Genomic DNA, 20,131 nt, shown 5'->3' with positions numbered 1-20,131 from the left:
TTTATTAATGGCAACGTCAGCTTATCAATGCTAGCTATCTTTATTAATGGCAACGTCAGCTTATCAATGTTAGCTATCTTTATTAATGGCAACGTCAGCTTATCAAGCCAGCTATCTTTATTAATGGCAACGTCAGCTTATCAATGCTAGCTATCTTTATTAATGGCAACGTCAGCTTATCAAGCCAGCTATCTTTATTAATGGCAACGTCAGCTTATCAATGCTTTCTATCTTTATTAATGGCAATGCTTATCAAGCTATCTATCTTTATTAATGCTATCTTTATTAATCTTATCAATGCTAGCTATCTTTATTAATGGCAACGTCAGCTTATCAATGCTATCTATCTTTATTAATGGCAACGTCAGCTTATCAATGCTATCTATCTTTATTAATGGCAACGTCAGCTTATCAATGCTAGCTATCTTTATTAATGGCAACGTCAGCTTATCAATGCTAGCTATCTTTATTAATGGCAACGTCAGCTTATCAATGCTATCTATCTTTATTTACGTCAGCTTATCAATGCTTATAGCTATCTTTATTAATGGCAACGTCAGCTTATCAAGCTTATCTATCTTTATTAATGGCAACGTCAGCTTATCAATGTTAGCTATCTTTATTAATGGCAACGCTTATCAAGCTTATAAATGGCAACGCTAGCTATCTTTATCTTTTAATGGCAACGTCAGCTTATCAATGCTATCTATCTTTATTAATGGCAACGTCAGCTTATCAATGCTTTATTAATGGCACCGCCAGCGTATCTATCTTTATTAATGGCAACGTCAGCTTATCAATGTTAGCTATCTTTATTAATGGCAACGTCAGCTTATCAATGCTATCTATCTTTATTAATGGCAACGTCAGCTTATCAATGCTCTCTATCTTTATTAATGGCAACGTCAGCTTATCAATGCTAGCTATCTTTATTAATGGCAATGTCAGCTTATCAAGCCAGCTATCTTTATTAATGGCAACGTCAGCTTATCAATGCCAGCTATCTTTATTAATGGCAACGTCAGCTTATCAATGCTATCTATCTTTATTAATGGCAACGTCAGCTTATCAATGCTATCTATCTTGATTAATGGCAATGTCAGCTTATCAAGCCAGCTATCTTTATTAATGGCAACGTCAGCTTATCAATGCCAGCTATCTTTATTAATGGCAACGTCAGCTTATCAATGAATCTATCTTTATTAATGGCAACGTCAGCTTATAAATGTTAGCTATCTTTATTAATGGCAACGTCAGTTTATCAAGCCAGCTATCTTTATTAATGGCAACGTCAGCTTATCAATGCCAGCTATCTTTATTAATGGCAACGTCAGCTTATCAATGCTAGCTATCTTTATTAATGGCAACGTCAGCTTATCAAGCCAGCTATCTTTATTAATGGCAACGTCAGCTTATCAATGCCAGCTATCTTTATTAATGGCAACGTCAGCTTATCAATGCTATCTATCTTTATTAATGGCAACGTCAGCTTATCAAGCCAGCTATCTTTATTAATGACAACGTCAGCTTATCAATGCTATCTATCTTTATTAATGGCAACGTCAGCTTATCAATGCTATCTATCTTTATTAATGACAACGTCAGCTTATCAAGCCAGCTATCTTTATTAATGGCAACGTCAGCTTATCAATGCTATCTATCTTTATTAATGGCAACGTCAGCTTATCAATGCTATCTATCTTTATTAATGGCAACGTCAGCTTATCAATGTTAGCTATCTTTATTAATGGCAACGTCAGCTTATAAATGTTAGCTATCTTTATTAATGGCAACGTCAGCTTATCAATGCCAGCTATCTTTATTAATGGCAACGTCAGCTTATCAATGCTATCTATCTTTATTAATGGTAACGTCAGCTTATCAATGCCAGCTATCTTTATTAATGGCAACGTCAGCTTATCAATGCCAGCTATCTTTATTAATGGCAACGTCAGCTTATCAATGCCAGCTATCTTTATTAATGCCAACGTCAGCTTATCAATGCTATCTATCTTTATTAATGGCAACGTCAGCTTATCAAGCCAGCTATCTTTATTAATGGCAACGTCAGCTTATCAATGCTAGCTATCTTTATTAATGGTAACGTCAGCTTATCAATGCCAGCTATCTTTATTAATGGCAACGTCAGCTTATCAATGCCAGCTATCTTTATTAATGGCAACGTCAGCTTATCAATGCTAGCTATCTTTATTAATGGCAACGTCAGCTTATCAAGCCAGCTATCTTTATTAATGGCAACGTCAGCTTATCAATGCCAGCTATCTTTATTAATGGAAACATCAGCTTATCAATGCTAGCTATCTTTATTAATAGCAACGTCAGCTTATCAATGCTATCTATCTTTATTAATGGCAACGTCAGCTTATCAATGCTAGCTATCTTTATTAATAGCAACGTCAGCTTATCAATGCTATCTATCTTTATTAATGGCAACGTCAGCTTATCAATGCTAGATATCTTTATTAATAGCAACTTCTACTTAACAAGCTAGCTAAAATCTCATCTGGTTGAAGCATTGTTCCGAACAAAAAGCACATCAATGAAACAAAGTCTTATTTCTGACATCACAACTAGGAACATGTGTATGTGGCATTACACATACAATAAGAAGGTGGGATGTTAGTGGCATTGTGGGAAGTGTAGTCTTTCTGCCCTACCTCTGCAGCCCATGTCCTCTCCAGCTCTCTCTGTGAGTCAGCCTGTTTGTAGTAGAGGGTGAGTGTCTCTCGACAGGAGGGCGAGGGCGAGCGCAGGCTGGCACAGTCCCGCACAGAGAAACGCAGTGTCACAAAGACCCGTGGTGCAGAGAAGCGGAAGAGGAAGGGTGTGGCCAGCCAGTTGTCCTGGAGACGGGGGTTCTGGTTGATGTTGCAGACCTCAAAGGTCCGGATGAGTTTCCCCCGGTCATCTAGGACACTGACCTCATCCCACTGAGAGAGCGAGAGAGAGGGGGGTGAGAGAGGGGGAAGAGGAGAAGACAGAGAGAGTTATTACTTTATGGATCACTGTATGGGACTTTCTAGGTTATCCTAGAGGTTGGATAGGTTAAGTCCAAGAAGCATTGTACTTTTAGCTTGGTGATGAGTCATTATCAGTATCGCTGCACCATCTGAAACTCCCTCTTCATCTGTGTATGCTGTGGGTGTTTGAAATGTGATCTCACTTAACGTGAGATGAGGAATAAGTAGGAGTAGTAAAAAACTGTACAATGACTTACAGGCAATACCTTTTTAATATAGATTGTAAAACAGTATGAGGACATAAGAGAAGTATTCTTCATCATGAAATCTGATCAACTGATAAGGTCTAGCACTAAGAAATATCTATCGCAAGAAGAAATATCGCCACATTGACTAAGGAATATTGCTGTGATTCCCATTGACTGAGTTCCTTGTTCACTAAACTCAGTCAGACTTGATGGTAGAGATGATAAGTGGAGCTGAGTTATCACCAGGAATATTCGTGCCTGTAGAGAACAGTGGGTAGAGTCTCTCAGTAAAGGTGCAGCCAGTGAAAGAGTAGATATGAGACCTGGTGTAACGGTATTCCTGTGGTGAAGTAGAGGCGGACCAAAACGCAGCGTGGTTATATTGATTCATGTTTAATAAAAAAACGATAAACACGAACACTACAAAACAATGAATGTGGAAAACCAAAAACAGCCCTATCTGGTGCAAAACACAGAGACAGGAACAATCACCCACAAACACACAGTGAAACCCAGGCTACCTAAGTATGATTCTCAATCAGAGACAACTAATGACACCTGCCTCTGATTGAGAACCATACTAGGCCGAAACATATAAATACTCCAAAACATAGAAAAACAAACATAGACTGACCACCCAACTCACGCCCTGACAATACTAAAATAAATACAAAACAAAGGAAATAAAGGTCAGAACGTGACACCTGGCCTCCACATCATAAAAGGAAACCTCACCCTCCTCATAATCCACAAACACCCCCACCTTCTGGGGCTTCTTACTCAGGGAGAGGTTGACCCAAGGCCCAGCGTATGCCTTGTATTCATTCATATTCCACTGCCCTACAGTCCAATATCCATCTACAGGACTTAGTGATTCATCACAATTATTCCTGTTGATGGACTCTCTAGCCAAACTCTCTAGCCACTCTCTAGCCACTCTCTAGCCAAACCCACATAGACTTCCCCTTCACCTGCACCTCATAATAGAATCTCCCTGAGGAGAACCTCTTATTCCCGAAAACACAGGCATTATTATCAAACCTCTCTGGGTTGGCTGGGAGATTCTGTTTGACTTGTTTCCGGTCCTCAGACAGGATGAGTTTGGTATTCGCTATATGAGGGCCCAGAGTCACATCCACTGCACACTACTGTGTCCTCTTCAGCTCAGCATCACACAACCTCTCCATCTCTTTATTCAGTATTTCACAGCTGAGACAGTACTCCTCATAGTCTCCACACACAGACCACTGTGGACACTGATCTCAGACCAGTACTTGGAAGGTGGAAGGGTGGTGCAGATGGATGGAGAGCTCTGGGGGAGGAGGAGATGATCTTAAATATCTGAGAGCTGCTCCAGCTCAGTGCTTCCCATCTGTAATTCAGTGATTTCCTGCCTCAGCTCTTCAATGATTATTTCAGCCTGCTTCTCTGCTGCTTTAAGTTTCTTCTCTATCTCCACAATGAGCTCAGCCTGGCTTCTCTCAATGGAGCGCACTAGAGCAGCGAAGACCTCCACATTGTCTACTATATCTCTCTCTGTGTATCTATCCTGCTGAGCTCTACTGTCTGTTTGATCTCCTTAACCTTCAGCAGTCTCTCCTGGATCATCTTCTGAACGTTACCCTTAGTCTTCCTCATCTTAGTCTTCCTCTCTCTATGGAGACAGTCTTGTGGTCTGTCTCGGGGCAGAACTGACACACACACGTCTGATCACTCCTACAGAACAGCTCCAGGGGTCTCTCATGCTTCTTACACACCCTGTCTTCTAGGTTCTCCACAGGGTCGATCAGCTAGTGTTTCATGAAAGATGGCAGTATCTGATGAGGCTCCAGGTAAGTCTCACAGTAAGAGGCCAGACACCAGGTAGGACTTCAGGGCCTTGTGCTCTCCCTCAGTGCAGACGTCACATGGTACTTCTCCAGGTTTAACGGGGGTTGTTGTCTGGGCTTGTCCTGGGGTGATGGATGTGGCTTCAACTGCAGCCAACTTATTGAGCTGAGCAGCCATTTCAGAAATGAAAGTGTTGACACAAAGCTCAAGTCTTCTGCCAAATATCTCTTTACACATTGGACACTGGCACAAGTCAATGATGTCCCAGTATCCTCTGATACAGGCCTTGCAGTAGTTGTGTCCACGGGGGATATAGACTGGCTCAGTGAACACATCCAGACAGATAGAGCACTGGAACTTCTCTTCACAGGAGAATACAGGAGGAAGCCATGGCTGAAAACAGACCAAAGAACATAAAAAATATAATGGGCCCTATGAAATCCTTAATTCTATCTCGTTTTCTTCTTTTGAATCATTCTGTTTCATTTCTAGGTGTCAACAATATAGCAACACACTGTTTTATACACTGTTTTATCATGTAACAACATAGCAAACAAGTATCACATATTCTATTTGTTCACCTCTCTACTCACCTCAGCGTGTGTTGACTGTTCTTTCTCTTCTTCTGATTAGAAAAAGGGTCAACAGTGACTGGAGGCTACAGGAGGCGCAACTGTGTGGATGGATTCTGAGTGCAAAAGATCGATCCTGTTCATAACATATTGATTTCCATTAGTTTCACTTCAGCAGTCACGTTACTAAGCCCCTCCCTGCTCAGTACTGTTTACTGAGAGAGAGAGAGAGAGAGAGAGAGAGAGAGAGAGAGAGAGAGAGAGAGAGACAAGGCAAGAAGGGCCTTCTATGCCATTAAAGGAACATAACATTTGACATACCAATTAGGATCTGGCTAAAAATACTTGAATCCGTTATAGAACCCATTGACCTTTATTGTTGTGAGGTCTGGGTTCCGCTCACCAACCCAGAATTCACAAAATGGGATAAACACCAAAGTGAGACTCTGCATGCAGAGTTCTGCAAAAGTGTCCTCCGTGTACAACGTAAAACACCAAATAATCCAGAAAAGAGATCTTAAATTCTACATCATTCCAAAAGGAAGCGATTTGCAAACCTTCCATATTTTTTATTTAACTAGGCAAGTCAGTTAAGAACAAATTCTTATTTAGAATGACCGCCTAGGAACAGTGGGTTAACTACCTTGTTCAAGGGCAGAACAACAGATTTTTATCTTGTCATCTTGGGGATTCGATATAGCAAACTTTTGGTTACTAGCCCAACGCTCTAACCACTAGGTTACCTGCCGCCCCAACCTTCCATAACAAAGCCATCACCTACAGAGAGATGTACCTGGAGAAGAGTCCCCTAAGCAATCCGGTCCTGGGGCTCTGTTTACAAACACAAACAACCGCCACAAAGCCCCAGGACAGCAACACAATTAGACCCAACCAAATAATGAGAAAACAAAAATATAATTACTTGACACATTGGAAAGGATTAACAAAAGAACTGAATGAACTAGAATGTTATTTATCCCTAAACAGAGAGTACTCAGTGGCAGAAAACCTGACCACTGTGACTGACCCAAAATTAAGGAAAGCTTAGACTATTTACAGACTCAGTGAGTATAGCCTTTCTATTGAGAAAGGCGGCCGTAGGCAGACATGGCTCTCAAGCGAAGACAGGCTATGTGCACACTGCCCACAAAATGAGGTGGAAACTGAGCTGCACTTCCTAACATCCTACCAAATGTACACTACTGTTCAAAAGTTTGGTGTCACTTGGAAATGTCCTTGTTTTTGAAAGAAAAGCATGTTTTTTGTCCATTAAAATAACATCAAATTGATCAGAAATACAGTGTAGACATTGTTAATGTTGTTAATAACTATTGTAGCTGGAAACGGCTGATTAACTATGGAATATCGATATAGGCGTACACAGGCCCATTATCAGCAACCATCGAGTGATGGCTGGCACGTTGTGTTAGCTAATGGCACGTTGTGTTAGCTAATGCAAGTTTATCACTTTAAAAGGCTAATTGATCATTAGAAAACCCTTTTGCAATTATGTTAGCACAGCTGAAAACTGTTGTTCTGATTAAAGAAGAAAAAAATTGCCTTTTTTAGACTAGCTGAGTATCTGGAGCATCAGCATTTGTGGGTTCGATTACAGCATCAGCTGTCAGAGCAGCTTACCGATCATTGCACCTGTACATAGCCCATCTGTAAATAGCCCACCCAACTACCTCATCTCCATATTGTTATTTTTTTTGTTGCTACTTTGCACCCCAGTATCTCTACTTGCACATTCATCTTCTGCACATCTATCACTCCAGTGTTTAATTGCTAAATTGTAATTATTTCGCCACTATGGCCTATTTTTGCCTTACCTCCTTAATCTTACTACATTTGCACACACTGTATATAGACTTTTCCATTGTGTTATTGATTGTACGTTTGTTTATCCCATGTGTAACTCTGTGTTGTTTGTGTCAAACTGCTTTACTCTATCTTGGCCAGGTCGCAGTTGTAAATGAGAACTTGTTCTCAACTGGCCTACCTGGTTAAATAAAGGTGTAATAAAAAATCTCTTCACAGAACAGAGCAAACTGGCTCTAACCAGAATAGAAAGTGGGAGGCCCCGATGCACAACTGAGCAAGAGGATAAGTACATAAGAGTGACTAGTTTGAGAAACAGATGCCTCACAAGTCCTCAACTGGCAGCTTCATTAAATAGTATCCGCAAAACATCAGCCTCAACGTCAACACTGAAGAGGCAACTCTGGGATGCTGGCCTTCTAAGCAGGGTTTCAAAGAAAAAGCCATATTTCAGACTGCCCAATAAAAATAAAATATTAAGATGGGAAAAAGAACACACACACTGGACAGAGGAACTCTGCCTAAAAGGCCAGCATCTCGGAGTCGCCTTCTGTTGGAAGTTGAAAACACTCTAACCTTCAGAGATGACCGGGACATTGAAGGAATGGATCTGGCACACGAGATTCAGAATTTACCTGATCGGCCATCAGCCTTTCCTTTCCTTTCTCTGTGAGAAAAACCTGGAGGAACTCTATCACAGTGCCACCCGGACCATATCACCTCCACTCTACCTCAACCCTACCTGACACCCTAGACTCACTCCAATTTACTTACCGCCCCAATAGGTCCACAGACGACGCAATCGCAACGACACTGCACACTGCCCTAACCATTCTGGACAAGAGAAATACCTATGTGAGAATGCTGTTCATCGACTACAGCTCAGCATTTAACACCATAGTACCCTCCAAACTCGCCATCAAGCCTGGGTCTCGACCCCGCCCTGTGCAACTGGGTACTGGACTTCTGTGCAACTGGGTACTTCGCCCCCAGGTGGTGAGGGTAGGTAACAACATCTCCACCCTCTGATCCTCAACACTGGGTCCCCACAAGGGTGCGTTCTGAGTCCTCTCCTGTACTCCCTGTCAACCCACGACTGCGTGGCCATGCACGCCTCCAACTCAATTATCGAGTTTGCGGACGACACTACAGTGGTAGGCTTGATTACCAACAACGACGAGACGGCCTACAGGGAGGAGGTGAGGGCCCTCGGAGTGTGGTGTCAGGAAAATAAAAATAAATAAATAACCTCTCACTCAGCGTCAACAAAACAAAGGAGATGATCGTGGACTTCAGGAAACAGCAGAGGGAGCACCCCCCTATCCACATCGACGGGACAGTAGTGGAGAGGGTAGTAAGTTTTAAGTTCCTCAGTGTACACATCACGGACAAACTGAATTGGTCCACCCACACAGACAGCATTGTGAAGAAGGCGCAGCAGCGCCTCTTCAACCTCAGGAGGCTGAAGAAATTCGGCTTGTCACCAAAAGCACTCACAAACTTCTACAGATGCACAATCGAGAGCATCCTGTCGGGCTGTATCACCACCTGGTACGGCAACTGCTCCGCCCACAACCGTAAGGCTCTCCAGAGGGTAGTGAGGTCTGCACATCGCATCACCGGGGGCAAACTACCTGCCCTCCAGGACACCTACACCACCCGATGTTACAGGAAGGCCATAAAGATCATCAAGGACAACAACCACCCGAGCCACTGCCTGTTCACCCCGCTATCATCCAGAAGGCGAGGTCAGTACAGGTGCATCAAAGCAAGGACAGCGAGACTGAAAAACAGCTTCTATCTCAAGGCCATCAGACTGTTAAACAGCCACCACTAACATTGAGTGGCTGCTGCCAACATACTGACTCAACTCCAGCCACTTTAATAATGGATGGACATTGATGTACATTTTTTATCACTAGCCACTTTAAACAATGCCACTTAATATAATGTTTACATACCCTACATTACTCATCTCATATGTATATACTGTACTCTATATCATCTACTGCATCTTTATGTAATACATGTATCACTAGCCACATTAAACTATGCCACTTTGTTTACATACCCTACGTTACTCATCTCATATGTGCAGTATATACTGTACTCGATACCATCTACTGCATCTTGCCTATGCCGTTCTGTACCATCACTCATTCATATATCTTTATGTACATATTCTTCATCCCTTTACACTTGTGTGTATAAGGTAGTAGTTGTGGAATTGTTAGGTTAGATTACTCGTTAGTTATTACTGCATTGTCGGAACTAGAAGCACAAGCATTTCGCTACACTCGCATTAACATCTGCTAACCATGTGTATGTGACAAATAAAATGTGATTTGATTTGATTTGATTCCTAACCTTTGGACAGCCCTAAGAATTGCAGTCTCCCTACCAGTAACAGTAGCATCGGCAAAGAGGAGCTTTTCAAAATGAAAGCTCATCAAAAGCTATCTGAGGACTTCCATGTCACAGGAACGTTTGTGTGGTCTGGCCGTCATGACCATAAATCATGACGTGGAGAAACATGTCACAGGAACGTTTGTGTGGTCTGGCCATCATGACCATAAATCATGACGTGGAGAAACATGTCACAGGAACGTTTGAGTGGTCTGGCCATCATGACCATAAATCATGACGTGGAGAAACATGTCACAGGAACGTTTGAGTGGTCTGGCCATCATGACCATAAATCATGAGCGTTTGTGTGGTCTGGCCGTCATGACCATAAATCATGAGCGTTTGTGTGGTCTGGCCGTCATGACCATAAATCATGAGCGTTTGTGTGGTCTGGCCGTCATGACCATAAATCATGAGCGTTTGTGTGGTCTGGCCGTCATGACCATAAATCATGACGTGGAGAAACATGTCACAGGAACGTTTGTGTGGTCTGGTCGTCATGACCATAAATCATGACGTGGAGAAACATGTCACAGGAACGTTTGTGTGGTCTGGTCATCATGACCATAAATCATGACGTGGAGAAACATGTCACAGGAACGTTTGTGTGGTCTGGCCGTCATGACCATAAATCATGACGTGGAGAAACACATGTCACAGGAACGTTTGTGTGGTCTGGCCGTCATGACCATAAATCATGACGTGGAGAAACATGTCACAGGAACGTTTGTGTGGTCTGGCCGTCATGACCATAAATCATGACGTGGAGAAACATGTCACAGGAACGTTTGTGTGGTCTGGCCGTCATGACCATAAATCATGACGTGGAGAAACATGTCACAGGAACGTTTGTGTGGTCTGGTCGTCATGACCATAAATCATGACGTGGAGAAACATGTCACAGGAACGTTTGTGTGGTCTGGCCGTCATGACCATAAATCATGACGTGGAGAAACATGTCACAGGAACGTTTGTGTGGTCTGGCCATCATGACCATAAATCATGACGTGGAGAAACATGTCACAGGAACGTTTGTGTGGTCTGGTCATCATGACCATAAATCATGACGTGGAGAAACATGTCACAGGAACGTTTGTGTGGTCTGGTCATCATGACCATAAATCATGAATCATGACCATAAATCATGACGTGGAGAAACATGTCACAGGAACGTTTGTGTGGTCTGGTCATGACCATAAATCATGACGGAGAAACATGTCACAGGAACGTTTGTGTGGTCTGGCCGTCATGACCATAAATCATGACGTGGAGAAACATGTCACAGGAACGTTTGTGTGGTCTGGCCATCATGACCATAAATCATGACGTGGAGAAACATGTCACAGGAACGTTTGTGTGGTCTGGTCATCATGACCATAAATCATGACGTGGAGAAACATGTCACAGGAACGTTTGTGTGGTCTGGTCGTCATGACCATAAATCATGACGTGGAGAAACATGTCACAGGAACGTTTGTGTGGTCTGGTCGTCATGACCATAAATCATGACGTGGAGAAACATGTCACAGGAACGTTTGAGTGGTCTGGCCGTCATGACCATAAATCATGACTTGGAGAAACATGTCACAGGAACGTTTGTGTGGTCTGGTCGTCATGACCATAAATCATGACGTGGAGAAACACATGTCACAGGAACGTTTGAGTGGTCTGGCCGTCATGACCATAAATCATGACGTGGAGAAACATGTCACAGGAACGTTTGAGTGGTCTGGTCATCATGACCATAAATCATGACGTGGAGAAACACATGTCTTATGATGACATCATTGATGATTTTGCCTCAAGAAAGTGCAGAAGAGTAATATTTTGATGGTAAGATATTAATTGAAACATTCAAATGTTTACACACTTAGTAACATTTAAGATTGTATGGTAGATGTGCATTTGTGTAAATGACTGGCTGACATACTTTCTCCATTTCTTCCAGACAGTCCAGATAGACTGGTGCCCATGCTGATGCTGAAAATGCCCAGGCTGTAGAGGGAACCTAAGTTAATCACACAGCTGTATAGGTTTTATTGGACTATTTTGAGACATATAGCTGCAGCCACAGCCTATAGGCTCATGTTTATATTGTATAGACAAAGCTAATTGTATAATATTGTGAGGCCTGGACTAATTACCAGGCAGCAGAGCCAAAGCTCAGTGTTATATTTAATTATTTCCTACATTTTATATTTTCTACAGTTTCTTATTTATGTTAATATTAATATTCACTTATCTGAAGATTCTATAGAAAATATGATATTTTATAAATATTGTTTGTTTATATCTCATTCTGTTCTGTATAGGTCTACTTATTCTTAGACGACAGATGGCGCAAACTGTTTTAAAGGAGGGAGCAGTTGTCACGTCCTGACCTTAGTTCCTTTTTTATGTCTCTATTTTAGTTTGGTCAGGGCGTGAGTTGAGGTGGGCATTCTATGTGTTGTTCTATGTTTTTGTTTCCTGTTTTGTGTTTTATCACCTAATAGGACTTTTTTGTTTTTGTCGTGTTTTCTCCTTTGTTATTTTTGTGTTCAGTTTAATAAATATAACATGAACATTTACCACGCTGCGCATTGGTCCGATCCTTCATACTCCTGGTCAGAAGAGGAGGAATATCATTACAGAACTACCCACCACCCATAGTGGGAAAACAGGCTGCCTAAGTATGGTTCTCAATCAGAGACAACGATAAACAGCTGCCTCTGATTGGGAACCATACCAGGCCAAACACAGAAATACAAAAACATCAAACCGACAAACGAACAGTTCTGTAAGGTGCAACAAAAACAGTATACAGAAAATAACTACCCGTCACCAAAAAAGGACCAAGCAGCGTGGTAACCAGGAGCAGAGGGTTCTGGACTCCTGGACTTGGGAGGAGATACTAGAAGGCAAGGAACCCTGGGCACAGGCTGTGGAATATCGCCGTCCCAAGGAAGAACTGGAGGCAGCGAGAGCTGAGCGGCGGCGATATGAGGTAAGGCAGCGCAACAGGCACGAGAGGCAGCCCCCCAAAAAACTGAGGGGGGGTACACTGGGAGATTGGCGGAGTCAGGAGATAGACCTGAGCTAACTCCCCGTGCTTACCGGAAGAAGCGCAGTACAGGTCAGGCACCGTGTTATGCTGTTAAGCGCACGATGTCGCCAGTACGCGCTCATAGCCCGGTGTGCTATAGGCCAGCCCCCCGCAAGTGCCATGCGGCATGTTGTGCCGGCTCAGCATGTTTGGTCTCCGGTACGCTGTTTCGGCCCAGGGTATCCTGCGCCGGTGCTGCATGCTGTGTCTCCGGGGCGCTGGGAGGGTGCAGTTCACCCTATGCCTGCGCTCCGGCCGTGCCGGGCGAATGTGGATATTGAGCCTAAGGGAGAGGTGCGAGTGGTATGCACCAGATCTCCAGTGCTCACCCACAGCCCGGTTCAACCTGTGCCTGCACTCTGGAGGGTCCGGGCTAAAGGGGTCATCCAGCCTGGAGGAGTGGTGCCAAGGCTGCGCACCAGAGCTCCAGTGCTCCCCCACAGCCCGGTCCATCCGGTGCCTCGTCCATGCACCAGGCCTCCTGTAGCTCTCCCCAGCCTGGTGGGTCCTGTGGCAGCCCCACGCACCAGGCTGTCTCTCCGTCTCCTCCCTCCAGGTTCTCCTGCCTGTCCGGCGCTTCCAGAGTCTCCCTCCTGTCCGGAGCTGACAGAGCCGTCCTCCTGTCCGGAGCTGCCAGACCCGCCCTCCTGTCCGGAGCTGCCAGAGCCGCCCTCCTGTCCGGAGCTGACAGAGCCGCCCTCCTGTCAGGAGCTGCCAGAGTCTCCCTCCTGTCAGGAGCTGCCAGAGCTGCCCTCCTGTCCGGAGCCGCCCTCCTGTCCGGAGCTGACAGAGCCGCCCTCCTGTCCGGAGCTGCCAGAGAAGCCCTCCTGTCCGGAGCTGCCAGACCCGCCCTCCTGTCCGGAGCTGCCAGAGCCGCCCTCCTGTCCGGACCTGTCCTTGTGCTTGTCTCCACCCCCTCCAGGTGTCACCCATCTTCCCCATTATCCCCTGGGTATTTATACCTGTGTTTTCTGTCTGTCTGTGCCAGTTCGTTTTGTTTTTCGTCTTGCTTTGTCTCCCAACTGGAAGCCCAAGGTATGGGGAGTGGAGGAATTGATCAAATAGCACACCTCTAACTTTGTACAGCAATTAGTTGTGCAATTTAGTTAGTGTGTTTCTTGTTTGAAGTCAATAGTGTAATAATCAGGTTCTCTTCTTTATAAGTGTGTTATTATATTTGTGTATTTGTGTGATATAGGATTTGTTCAACTTAGTTTTATTTGTGTGTTTTTTTGTTAGTGTCACGACTCCTACCGAAGGTGGCTCCCCTTCCTGTTCGGGTGGCGCTCGGCGGTCGTCGTCACCGGCCTACTAGCTGCCACTGATCCCTTTTCCCCCTTTCTGTTTATCGGTTTCACCTGTGTTCATTTTAGGCTGATTGGTCGGGCTTTATTTACCAGCAGGCGTGCGGGATTGTTTGGTGTACGTGCCCATGTTCTTGGGTTTTGCTGGACTGTTTAAGTCCCCCGTGTTTGGGGCATTTGTTTTGGTGTGCGCCCTGTGTTCTGTGGGGTTGGTGTATGTTCACCGGTTTTTGTGCATTCAACAATATAGCACTACCCTGAACTCTCTGTGTAACGACTGTCTTCGGGTGAAAGAGAGAAGGACCAAGATGCCGCGTGAATATAATCCATATTTAATGGGAATACTTAAACAATGAACAAAAACAACAAACCAACAAAATGAACGAAGACGACACGTAACGTGAACACTAAACACTGGCACACTGAAACAGGAACAATCACCCACAAAATACCCAAAGAATATGGCTGCCTAAATATGGTTCACAATCAGAGACAACGATAGACAGCTGCCTCTAATTGAGAACCAATCTAGGCAACCATAGACCATAGACATACACCTAGATAGAGAACACCCCCATAAACATACAAAACCCCTAGACAAGACGAAAACACATACATCACCCATGTCACACCCTGACCTAACCAAAATAACAATGAATACTAAGGTCAGGGTGTGACACTCTGCTTCCTGCGCCTGACTTCTCACCCACCACACCCCGGACGTTACAGTTAGCAATAGGGGAATAGTGTAAGAATTTGATTTGATCACTATATTATTTGTATTTATATACTACAATTTGTTTCTATTTGTCTCTGTTACTTCTTTTTTGATATTTATGAGTCTTATTTTTGTACATATATTTATATTTATATAGTTTTAAATGTTATGATTATTTATTTGTGTTGTTCCAAATGTCTGAATGAACCGCCACTGGGAGGGATGATTGTAGTGGGAGCACTGGGGTGTCAGGTGTGACTGTGTGGCAATGGCAAATGGTTTACATGCCACACGGGTCAGGTAGGAGGGCCCCTTAGCAGAATTTTGCTTAGGGCCCCAGGGAGGTCAGGACCGGCTCTGACAGTATGCATAGTTGGTAAATCCAAGGGAGAAATTGCACATGGACTCAAATGTAAAACTTTTATATTTTCATTGTAATATACAGTGTTATGATATCAGAGAAGATACCAGCAGAATGCAAATAAATAAGCTGATAAACATATACAAACATATTCTCTAATGAATGTACAAATATAAACACAGTGATATTGTGCATATGCTTTGTGTCTGTGTGACTGAATTCCCTGTTCCCTAAACTCAGTCAGACTTGATGGGAGAGATGATAAGAGGAGTTGTGTTGGAAGGATGATAGCCTGTAGAGAACTGTGGGTGGAGTCTCTCAGTGAAGGTGCAGCCAGTGAAAGAGTAGATATGAGACCTGGCCTCCACGTTGTAAAAGGAGACCTGACCCTCCTCATAATCCACAAACACCCCCACCTTCTGGGGCTTCTCTCTCAGGGTGAGGGGGACATAAAACCCAGTGCAAACCTCATACTCATCCCCATTCTCCAGCCCCAAAGCCCAGTATCCATTGGCAAGACTCAATAGATTCACTCCCTTCCTATTGATGGACTCTTTAGCCATTCCTAAACCCCACAAAGTCCTCCCTTTCACCTGAACTTCATAGTAGATTCTCCCCGAGGAGAACCCATCCTTTCCTAAAACACGGGTATGATAATCAAACCTCTCTGGGTTGGCAGGGAGATTCTGCTTTTTGTCTCCATATCTCACTTGTTTCCTGTCCTTAGACAGGATGAGTTTGGCATATGCTGTATCAGGGTCCAGAGTCACATCCACTGCATACTGTATCTTCTTCAGATCAGCAACACACACATTTTTCATCTCTTTACCGAGGGTCTCCTCCAGCTGAGACAAAACTCTCCCCAGAGTCCCCACACCCACACTGCTATGAACACAGATCTCAGACCAGTTCTTTGTGTGTGGAAGGGTAGTACAGAGGGATGGGGAGCTGTGAAGGAGGGGAAGGTGGTCCTCAATATCTGAGAGCTGCTCCAGCTCAGTGCTTCCTATCTTTAGCTCAGTGATTTCCTGCTCCAACTCTTCAATGAGCCCTTCAGCCCGCCTCTCTGCTGCTTTCTGCTTCCCCTCAACCACCTCAATGAGCTCAGCCTGGCTTTTCTCAATACAGCGCACCATAGCAGTGAAGACCTCCACGCTGTCTGCTATCTCTCTCTTTACATCTCTCTTGCTGAGCTCTACTGCATGTTTGATCTCCTTAACCTTCAGCAGTCTCTCCTGGATCATCTCCTGAACTTTACCCTTAGTCTTCCTCATCTGAGTCTTTCTCTCTCTATACTCTTCCTCTATGGGGACAGTCTTGTGCATCTTGTGGTCTGTCTCAGTGCAGAACTGACACACACACGTCTGATCACTGCTACAGAACAGCTCCAGGGGTCTCTCATGCTTCTTACACACCCTGTCTTCCAGGTTCTCCACAGGGACGATCAGCTTGTGTTTCTTGAAAGAAGCAACTCTCTGATGAGGCTCCAGGTGAGTCTCACAGTAAGAGGCCAGACACACCAGGCAGGACTTTATAGACACAAGCTTTGTATCAGTACAGACGTCACATGGCACTTCTCCAGATTTGGCGAGGGTTGTGGTTTGGGCTTGTGCTGGGGTGAAGGGTGTGGCTTCAACTGGAGCCAACTTCTTGAGCTGAGCAGCCATTTCAGAAATTAAAGTATTGACTCGAAGCTCAGGTCTTTGTCTGAATTTCTCCATACACAATGGACACTGGCATAGGTCAGTAGTTGTGTCCACAGGGGATGGAGACTGGCTCAGTGTCCACAGGGGATGGAGACTGGCTCAGTGAACACAGGGGATGGAGACTGGCTCAGTGAACACAGGGGATAGAGACAGGCTCAGTGAACACAGGGGATGGAGACTGGCTCAGTGAACACAGGGGATGGAGACTGGCTCAGTGAACACAGGGGATAGAGACTGGCTCAGTGAACACAGGGGATGGAGACTGGCTCAGTGAACACAGGGGATGGAGACTGGCTCAGTGAACACAGGGGATGGAGACTGGCTCAGTGAACACAGGGGATAGAGACTGGCTCAGTGAACACAGGGGATGGAGACTGGCTCAGTGAACACAGGGGATGGAAACTGGCTCAGTGAACACAGGGGATAGAGACTGGCTCAGTGAACACAGGGGATGGAGACTGGCTCAGTGAACACAGGGGATGGAGACTGGCTCAGTGAACACAGGGGATGGAGACTGGCTCAGTGAACACAGGGGATAGAGACTGGCTCAGTGAACACAGGGGATGGAGACTGGCTCAGTGAACACAGGGGATGGAGACTGGCTCAGTGAACACAGGGGATGGAGACTGGCTCAGTGAACACAGGGGATAGAGCCTGGCTCAGTGAACACAGGGGATAGAGACTGGCTCAGTGAACACAGGGGATGGAGACTGGCTCAGTGAACACAGGGGATGGAGACTGGCTCAGTGAACACAGGGGATGGAGACTGGCTCAGTGAACACAGGGGATAGAGCCTGGCTCAGTGAACACAGGGGATGGAGACTGGCTCAGTGAACACAGGGGATGGAGACTGGCTCAGTGAACACAGGGGATAGAGACTGGCTCAGTGAACACAGGGGATAGAGAATGGCTCAGGGGTGAACACAGGGGATGGAGAATGGCTCAGTGAACACAGGGGATGGAGACTGGCTCAGTGAACACAGGGGATGGAGACTGGCTCAGTGAACACAGGGGATGGAGACTGGCTCAGTGAACACAGGGGATGGAGACTGGCTCAGTGAACACAGGGGATGGAGACTGGCTCAGTGAACACAGGGGATAGAGACTGGCTCAGTGAACACAGGGGATGGAGACTGGCTCAGTGAACACAGGGGATAGAGACTGGCTCAGTGAACACAGGGGATAGAGACTGGCTCAGTGAACACAGGGGATGGAGACTGGCTCAGTGAACACAGGGGATAGAGACTGGCTCAGTGAACACAGGGGATAGAGACTGGCTCAGTGAACACAGGGGATGGAGACTGGCTCAGTGAACACATCCAGACAGATAGAGCACTGGAACTTCTCTTCACAGGAGAATACAGGAGGAAGCCATGGCTGAAAACAGACCAAAGAACATAATGTATTATAGTCACTCTGAAATAAGTAATTATATATTTTTATATTGTTTCATTTATGATTGTCAACAAATTAGTAATACAACGTTTTATATAAAGTTCATGTAACATCATTTAAAATAATTATCACATATTATAACTCTATCTTCTCTTTACTCACCTCAGCGTCTGTTGACTCTGTTCATTCTCTTCCTCTGATCAGAAAAAGGCTCCAGTGACTGGAGACTACAGTAGGTAACAGTACAGTTGTATAGATAGATTCTTTAAAGTGTAAAAATTTGATCCTGTTCATAACATTCAGGTTGTCATTTTAGTTTCACTTCAGCAATGTGACGTTCTTAAGCACCTCAGCAATGTGACGTTGCTAAGCACTTCAGCAATGTGACGTTCCTAAGCACCTCAGCAATGTGACGTTCCTAAGCACCTCAGCAATGTGACGTTCCTAAGCACCTCAGCAATGTGACGTTCCTAAGCACCTCAGCAATGTGACGTTCCTAAGCACCTCAGCAATGTGACGTTCCTAAGCACCTCAGCAATGTGACGTTCCTAAGCACCTCAGCAATGTGACGTTCCTAAGCACCTCAGCAATGTGACGTTCCTAAGCACCTCAGCAATGTGACGTTCCTAAGCACCTCAGCAATGTGACGTTCCTAAGCACCTCAGCAATGTGACGTTCCTAAGCACCTCAGCAATGTGACGTTCCTAAGCACTTCAGCAATGTGACGTTCCTAAGCACCTCAGCAATGTGGCGTTCCTAAGCACCTCAGCAATGTGACGTTCCTAAGCACCTCAGCAATGTGACGTTCCTAAGCACCTCAGCAATGTGACGTTCCTAAGCACCTCAGCAATGTGACGTTCCTAAGCACTTCAGCAATGTGACGTTCCTAAGCACCTCAGCAATGTGACGTTCCTAAGCACCTCAGCAATGTGACGTTCCTAAGCACTTCAGCAATGTGACGTTCCTAAGCACCTCAGCAATGTGACGTTCCTAAGCACCTCAGCAATGTGACGTTCCTAAGCACCTCAGCAATGTGACGTTCCTAAGCACTTCAGCAATGTGACGTTCCTAAGCACCTCAGCAATGTGCGTTCCTAAGCACCTCAGCAATGTGACGTTCCTAAGCACTTCAGCAATGTGACGTTCCTAAGCACCTCAGCAATGTGACGTTCCTAAGCACCTCAGCAATGTGACGTTCCTAAGCACCTCAGCAATGTGACGTTCCTAAGCACCTCAGCAATGTGACGTTCCTAAGCACCTCAGCAATGTGAGCGTTCCTAAGCACCTCAGCAATGTGACGTTCCTAAGCACCTCAGCAATGTTACGTTCCTAAGCACCTCAGCAATGTGACGTTCCTAAGCACCTCAGCAATGTGACGTTCCTAACCACCTCAGCAATGTAAGACGTTCCTAAGCACCTCAGCAATGTCAGGAAGGTCACTCCCATTTCGTTCTTACATTTAAGAAAGTATTTCAACACTTCAGCAATGTACTAACTGTCTATACATGCTGTAACGTTAAACTAAGTCACCTCAGCAATGTGACGTTACACATACATTTATAGCATTTACATTTCAGTCATTTAGTGACGCGTCTTATCCAAGCACCTCAGCAATGCATTCACCTTAGCACCTCAGCAATGGAACGTTGCATCTAAGCACTTTTCAGCAATGAGAGGGTTCCTAAGCACTTCAGCAATGTGACGT

The 20,131-nt window shown here is 44.8% G+C and overlaps 2 protein-coding genes across 2 annotated transcripts in view; both read right to left on the bottom strand.

Moving 5' to 3' along the window:
- The window catches only part of LOC115101166 (ephrin type-B receptor 5-like), a 104,670-nt gene that overhangs the window by 48,503 nt on the left and 36,036 nt on the right, over positions 1 to 20,131 (bottom strand). The window contains 1 exon segment of the mRNA XM_065007407.1: positions 2,679 to 2,951. Coding sequence (XP_064863479.1) covers positions 2,679 to 2,951 — 273 coding nt within the window.
- LOC115101178 (E3 ubiquitin-protein ligase TRIM21-like) lies at positions 14,557 to 17,191 on the bottom strand. The gene has a single exon (XM_029620465.2). The coding sequence runs from the start codon at positions 17,045 to 17,047 to the stop codon at positions 15,563 to 15,565; it is 1,485 nt and encodes a 494-aa protein (XP_029476325.2). The 5' UTR covers positions 17,048 to 17,191; the 3' UTR covers positions 14,557 to 15,562.

Source organism: Oncorhynchus nerka, linkage group LG3, assembly GCF_034236695.1.
Source record: "Oncorhynchus nerka isolate Pitt River linkage group LG3, Oner_Uvic_2.0, whole genome shotgun sequence".
Lineage (NCBI taxonomy): Eukaryota > Metazoa > Chordata > Actinopteri > Salmoniformes > Salmonidae > Oncorhynchus > Oncorhynchus nerka.
The sequence above is the reverse complement of the archived record's forward strand: the minus strand, read 5'-3'. Positions and strand labels throughout refer to the sequence as shown.

What these genes read in the sequence shown, in the direction of transcription:
- LOC115101178 (XM_029620465.2), bottom strand. Translation starts at nt 17,047, where the DNA reads ATGGAGAAATTCAGACAAAGACCTGAGCTTCGAGTCAATACTTTAATT.